The sequence below is a fragment of the Alligator sinensis genome, unplaced genomic scaffold (genome assembly GCF_000455745.1).
Source record: "Alligator sinensis unplaced genomic scaffold, ASM45574v1 scaffold56_1, whole genome shotgun sequence".
Lineage (NCBI taxonomy): Eukaryota > Metazoa > Chordata > Crocodylia > Alligatoridae > Alligator > Alligator sinensis.
The window spans coordinates 2,643,427-2,650,879 of NW_005841960.1; the positions used below are offsets into that span (position 1 = coordinate 2,643,427).

General features: G+C 42.7%; 1 protein-coding gene across 3 annotated transcripts in view; it reads right to left on the reverse strand.

Moving 5' to 3' along the window:
• KCNT2 (potassium sodium-activated channel subfamily T member 2) overlaps positions 1–7,453 on the reverse strand; it is a 371,828-nt gene that overhangs the window by 17,308 nt on the left and 347,067 nt on the right. The window contains exon 24 of one of the 3 annotated variants that reach the window (XM_025200221.1): positions 3,778–3,798. The exons of the other annotated variants lie outside the window; for them this stretch is intronic. Within the exon in view, the coding sequence (XP_025056006.1) occupies positions 3,778–3,798 (21 nt within the window). The remainder of the gene's footprint in view (positions 1–3,777; positions 3,799–7,453) is intronic. 3 annotated transcript variants of the gene reach the window in all.

Here is a 7,453-nt window from a genome sequence, read left to right on the forward strand (position 1 = left end):
CCTCTCCAGGCTGGCCACATCCCTTTTGAAGTGTGGTGCCCAGAACTGGATGCAGTACTCCAACTGCGGCCTGACCAAAGCCGCATAGAGGGGGAGTATCACCTCTCTGGACTGACTTGAGATGCACCTTTGGATGCATGACAAGGTATGGCTGGCCTTGCTGGCTGCGGTCTGGCATTGGTGGCTCAAGTTCATCTTGGAGTCAATAATGACTCCAAGATCCCTTTCTGTCTCTGTGCTTTCAAGAAGGGAACTCCCCAGCCTGTGTGTATGCTGTGGATTGCTTCTCCCAAGGTACAGCACCCTGCATTTGTCTACGTTGAACCCCATCTTATTCTTGTCTGCCCACTTTTGTAGTCTGTCTAAATCTATTTGCAGCCTCTCTCTTCCTTCAAGTGTGTCCACCTCGCCCCACATCTTAGTGTCATCAGCAAACTTGGACAATGTGCTTTCCACGCCCCCTGTCCAAGTCGCTGATGAAGATGTTAAACAGTGCAGGCCCGAGGACCGAGTCCTGGGGTACCCCACTGCTCACATCTCACCAGGTTGAGTACAACCCATCCACCACTGACTCTCTGGGTATCTCTATTGATAATAGTTACTGGGTTTTTGATTTGAAGTGTTACCTTTTTAAAGGTTTTGTTCAAGCTGCCATGGATGTTCTTTATAGCACACTATATAAGCAGGAGTTCCAGAAAGCAAGTGAGAAGCTTACTTGCAGAAAATGTCTATCATTCTATTTTCTTGTTCCCCAGATTTTACTTATGGCCAGTGCTGGACTATGACATGCTGAGGCCCTAGGCTACGTCCAGTTGAAGAGGCCCCATACGATAAAAATTATACATGAAATCCATGAAAATTGATTTTAATGAAATTTTAAGATGAATTATTGTTATTTCCATAAAAAATTATGAATTCAATATAAATAACTGGAGAAATACATATGTATTTTTTGGTCATATTAGAATGGAAATGTCCAGGGGGGTTTTCTTATCTATAGGCCTTTCATACTGTGGGGCCCTAAACTGTAGCTTAGGTAGCTTAAGCCTACATCTGTCATTGCCTATGGTAGTAGTTTTTCCTTGTTCAGGTCTTTGACTCATTGAGCTCAAAGGGACTGATAAAATGGCATATGGGCTAGAGATATGGTTGGTACCCCACTTTCTCCATTAGTTGTTTGATTAACTTGTGTCTATGGGCATAGAATCATTTGGGCACACATGTAAGTCGTATGTATGATCTGAAACTTTAATTGCAGAAAAAAACAGAGCTAGGACAAGGAAGAAGACCTCCTCGCTAGTAGCTAGAACATATGTAGACCCTTCAGACAGAAAGGGTTTTAACCTGTCCTTCCTGCTTCACATTAACCAAGTTCTCTGATGATCAGGCTATGGGCTAGACATCAGTCAAGACCCTTGCTAGCCCACCTCTTGAAGCTTATCCATTGGACAGTCATGAGGCTTATCTAAGGGGTCAAGGTGAAGCAAATAAGCCAGAAGGAAGATTGATCAAATTTAACCAAGGTGTTTGTTTTTGCAAATGTGTGTTTACATATACTTGGTAAAAGCTTGTTAGGTCCTGGCAGGAGTCAGAAAAAGGACAGAATAGGATTGAAGGTTGATTGGCTCTACAGTACATGCTCACACTCTCACCCTTCAGTCCACCTCAAAACCAGGGACATGTCATGCTGCTGTCATGCATTATGGCTCCACAGTTCTCTTCAGGTGAAGCTTATATAAAAAATCAAAAGGATGTTTTAAGAGGAGTTGAACAATGACCAAGAAGAGACCCTGATTAAAGAAGGGAGAGAAAAAAAAGAAAGCATCTATTTATGTCTCAGTGAGGGAGATATGTCCAAAAGACTGGGTTTGGTGGTAAGGAATTATTTCTCTTTTGTGCTTCCTCTGATCATTTTGTTTTCCGTGGATGGCTAAAACCATTCAACCAATAGGAGGCACTGGCCTAACTGCCTGAAAATAATGAAAGCCACTGCCTCACAGTGCTTCAAAATTAAGTATATTGGAGCCTGGCCTGAAGTCACTTGTCCAAGCTAACAAAGGAAATCTGTAGAAGGAGGCAGGATAAAGCACATGTGTGAGTACTTCCATTCCCGTTTTAACCAAAAAATCATTATATAATTTTCACAAGATTGAATCTTGACTGCTAAAGTTTATGGGTTTTGTGTGCATAGTTTGTTAAACTTCAGCCTCTGTCTGTCAGCACAGTAGATCATATGGTGTCATTTCTAGTAATCAATCACTGTCATAGTGCTTATGAAGTCTATTTGTCTTATTTTGCCTTCCTGAATGAAGAAACATGACAGAACCTCTGGAAAAATAATGGGAGGCACATTCACGCTTGATCTGTCTTATCTAGGCATGGGAAAAAGTAATATTTTATATTAGAAGACATGCTAAACAATTGCATTCAAAGGAATTTTGCGATCTTTTGGGGGTCTTCTTTTACGGTATATGGAAAAGTTCTATCAGCCAAACTGGATTTGACTTAGAGTCCCTAGTTGTATATTTGCATCTGGAATTGTTTGGCACCAGTGGCAGTGCCTAGAAGTTCCTTTGTAACAGGAGGTAAATGCACTTTTACACCTGTGGCGCTTGATTGACTGGTAACAAGTGTAGAGGTCCAATTTCAGTCAAACAGCCAGTCACTCCTCTACCTCGAGAAGATTTCTAGTGCAACTGTTGATGTTCCCAGGACCTTGTATTTTAGGAGTATACCTGGCACCTGCACTTTGTGTAAGTGAAGGGAGACTCCCTGTTTTCTCTCTCTCCTCAGCTGCTCCCTGTATGTTTAGTTGTAGACATATTAGACATATTCAGTGTGGTCTAATTTACTAGTCATTAAATCACCTTCTTTAACCTAAGGTCAGAGGCATATCAGGGCAGCTTCACACCCAGGGCAGGCACAGTTCCCAAAGCAGTGCTGACTGCCATGATGTCAATAGCAGTGGCTGCTTTTGCACCACCCTGCAAAGACAGCACTTGGGACTACTACCACAGTTGCCTCCCCCCAGTTTATATTACTGTCTAAAGTTATAGCTCAAGGTGACTGAAGCCAGCGTATCTATATTGCAATGATACTGAATTCTACCCTCATGGCCAAAATGTTTGCCCCTTGTTTGCTCCAAAATGTTTGTCTGAGTTCCTGGGAATAGTCACACACTTCATTCACAAGTGAATTAGCATCTGATTCATTTGTGTCAGCATTGCACCTGAAAACTTGCAAAGAACTTTTTTTCCAGCTACTCAGTCAGTCTAATAAAAGATATCACATCTACCAAAAAACCTGGCCTGACCATGTCCTTAGACCAACACAGCTACAACCAAAAACCCAGAAAAATTCCATACCAAACTCAGCTGTATCAGTTACCACTTCAAACATGTTCAGCTAAGATTTTCAAAGAAGTAGAAGTAAATTAGGTGCTTAGGTGTCATTGCAATTAAATAGTAATTAGCCACATATTTAAAAGCAATTAGCACTTGAGAATTTTGAAAATATATAAGGCATTTGTATAAGGAAGGATGTTACAATTTTTGTTTAGTTACAGGCAAGTCCTTGGCTTTTTCAGTATCCTGTAAACATTATTGAAAGGAGTGGGGAGATGAAACAAAGAATACCTCAGTTGTCCTAAATGAATCTGATATGCCACCCATAAATATTCTAATTCTGATGTACTTGTGTCCACTTTCCATAACTACTGAGGGTTTTCTATCATTGGGGTCAACATTAGGGATAGATAGACAAGCAACACATACTTACTTGTGAAGCCATTTCTCGTGACTGACAAAGAGGGGAAAAAAGAAAACAAAAGACAGTTTAAACAGTAATGGGAAAGCAGGAACAAACATGGACCATCTAACAGCAATAACAGATAATCATTAACAGAGATAATAAATATAATCTGGCATCTGTTTTAGTAGCTAAGTACAGAAAATCAAACAGCCTGAGGCTGAATTGATTCAATCTTTGTGGGTTAGTTTAAACTGCATAGATAGAGCCAATAAGGAAGTGAACAGACATTCACTTTTGATTCTAAAAATGCAGTCACATGCCTGCAGTAGCCCAGGCCAGAACCTGATGGGTACTAGAGTATACCTACCCACTCAGCTGAAGTGGACAGCCTGGGCCAAGGCTAGCCTGCCCACCCTGTGAAGGGGAGTTTGCAAGGGAGGTGAAAAGCATCTTGGGATGCTGAGCGACTTCAAGTCAACTTAAATCTGGAAGGATCTGGGACAGAAGTTCAATAAACCAATTTAATCTAAATCACTTAAATCTGATACTATATACATCCAGATTTACCTTAAACCAATTTCAGCTATTTTGAAAGTGGTTTATGTGCACCGAATTTCTGTTGTGTTACCTTTCTGAACTGATTTCCAATCACTTATACTGGTTTGTGTGTAATTTCTGTTCCTATCCATTGTGAAAGGACTAAATCTGAATCGCTGGAATTTTATCTCATGAATTGATAAGTATACTTTCCAGCATTAAATAATAGTCCTCTTTAAGAACTAGACTAGTTAGTATAACAGGGCACAGCGATGGGCATGCCAGGTACCAGGCACCTAGTGCCAGGAGCAGGTGCTGGAAGGTGAGGATCACCCAATGACATTGCCATCACTACCCAACACACTGCACAGATGCTCCCTGCAGTTGAAGCCCCCAGGCCAGGGGAAGAAACATGGTCAAAGGGGAATGTTAAGAGACCCACTGCTGCTGACCCAGCACCCAGTGCAGGTACTCCCTGCCATGCCCAGCTAGAGCAGGTGAGGAGCAGCCCTGAGGCTTCCCATGCCCCAAGTCAACTCAGGACAGGAGCAACAATGAGAAGGTACTGGTTCCTCACCTGCTCCTCATTTGGTCCCCTTGGTTGTCCCACTCCAGGCAGAGATACCAGCCATACAGCTTACACTGCAGGGGACCCAAGCAGCCTGGGCCATGGAGAAATGGAGAGGGCATCTCATAATTTTCACTGTGAAGGGAGGGAGTGGGACTACACCAATGCACACCCCTATATCTGCCTGTACCTCTAGGACAGGGGTGGGCAAAATCGTGGATCTGGCTGGTGGCCAGACTCCATTTCCCAGCAGCACCTACCCACATTACTGCAGCCGGTTTCTATGGAGACCAGCTCAAGCAGCTCTGGCAGGGTGCATGGGTGGGTGGGGAGCTGCTCTAGGGCTGGGGCTGGGATTTTGTGGCAGTGACAGCATGGTCTGGAGTTGGGACAGAGCTACAGTCCACTGCCTGTACATCCTTGCCTGATCCCTGCCCTGGGCATGCCGGCAACAGATTGTGGCTCTCCCCTGGCTCTGAACCATGCTGTCAGCACTGCAAAATCCTAGCCCTGGACCAGGTCCTCACCCAGCTGCATGCTATGCCAGCACTGCTGGGGCTGGTCTCCATGGAAATCCTGGCCCGTGCTGTCATGGCCCTGCCCCTCCCAGAGTGTCCATGGAAACTGGCTGCAGTGACATGGACAGGTGCTGCTGTGAAATAGAGTGCACCATGGGTCGAATCCAGTCTGTGGGCTGGACTTTGCCTGTCCCTGCTCTAAGAGATTCATATCTACATCTTTCACCTTACCAGGATCCAACCCACCAAGCTGTAACTCTTTCCTCAGTTGGAATAATTCAACATCCATCGGTAGCAAGAGGGAGAGCAAAAATAAACATTACACTCTAGGCTAGCAGTTCTAACACATGGTACAATAGTTAAAGAACAAGGAGGCTGGGTTACAGTCTACAGTCCCTGCTTCAGTGATTGTTCTGTATAAAAACAGACTATAATTAGAGATAATTCTGGACATGGCTTGAAGTAGTTATTTGGGGTACTTAGAGATCTATAGACTTAGGCATCTTCAGGTTTAGGTAGTAGCTGAATGGAATCAGTGTCTTGAGGATAACAATTTTAGATTCAGGACCTATGTGGAAATTAGACATCTAAACTTGTTTATTGGATCTGGCCTCTGCAGTCCACAGAATGACCTTGATAAATATTTAGTTGCTGGTGCTTGTTCAATTAAAAATTATGTTTCCTAACCAAAGTGACTCCACTGGGGTGCACACTTCCCTGCAGAGAAGTCTCAATGGTTCGTGAAAAATACACCAGTAGTAATTATAAAGGTGATCATTACATAGCTCTTTCCCACGGATGCTGTTTGCCAGCTGGCTAATAGGAAAGGGTGGTTTGTTTGTGCATCTCTGTTATAGAGCCTATTTACATATTAATGATGGGAAGCTTCTAGAGCTCTTAACCCCTGAATCGTCTGCAAATCAATGCCTTTATGTGTTTTAAAGCACTCGTTATGTACCTGCTCCATTAAGGTGTGGACATTCCCCACTGATTTGATGCAAATTGAAGGTGTGACTGCACGCTAGCACTAAGCCAATAAAGAATTCTGCAGCTCACCATGCAATGTGTAACAAGGGCCATATATTGGAAAGCATGGGTATATGAGAAGGAGGGTAGGTGAACATGAGGAAAACACTGATCTAAATCATTGTGGTAAATTGTATGACTATTTAGTGCCTTTTAGTAAGTCACTATTTAATCTTGCTGCTCTTAAATGCCTTTTTTTCATTGTGGTTTGTGTGTGGTACACTGACTAAACACAGAGTATTACAGGAAATTATTTTTTCTTACTACTTCTACCATGTCCTTGCTTCTGAGAGTTCAATGGAGTAGAAAAGGATGCTGTGTCCTCTATAATATTGAAAACTATGCCTAATTTTTCTTATGTTGGCACTGCTGTTACCCTTGTTCTTCTCCAAGAGATGATTATGATGGATGGTGTTATAGTTATACTGATATGAAAAGTATGAACTAACAATAATGTAGAAGTGCAGCCCACTAGTTCATATGTGTTTTGAAAAACCTAGAGAAGAAGACACAATGAATCACCTCTACTGAAAATTCAGATAGAAAACAGTAGGCTATTAGGGAAAGCCATCCCATAGTACTCTGTTGTAAATTAAGCTGTCTCTTTGGTTCAAAAATATACCCAATGCTGGTTGAGATTAATTGATTTGATTTATTTTATTTTTCAGAGAAATGAGAATAAAGTAACCGCAAATAAAACAGGAGCCCTTGTATCCACACCATAATAAAAACTAGGATGCAAAATACACAGCCCATATGCAAACAGACCAGTGCAGTCACATGGTAATGCTTACTATGATCTAAATATAACATGTCCTGGAAACTAATACATCTGGAAGCTGCCTGGGAAGACTTAGTGCAGTAGGAATGTCTGTTTAGCTAGTACAAGATTCCAATGTGCTGTGGGGGCCAGAATTGGAAGAAAGCTGTTTTTTGGTCCCAGCCTTCCCACTGCACTGAAGCCAGTGAGGATCACTCACTAGGGTTACCATATTTCCAGGTCCAAAAAAAAGGACACCTGCCACCAGGGAGATGTGGCCGGGGGCGGGGGGGG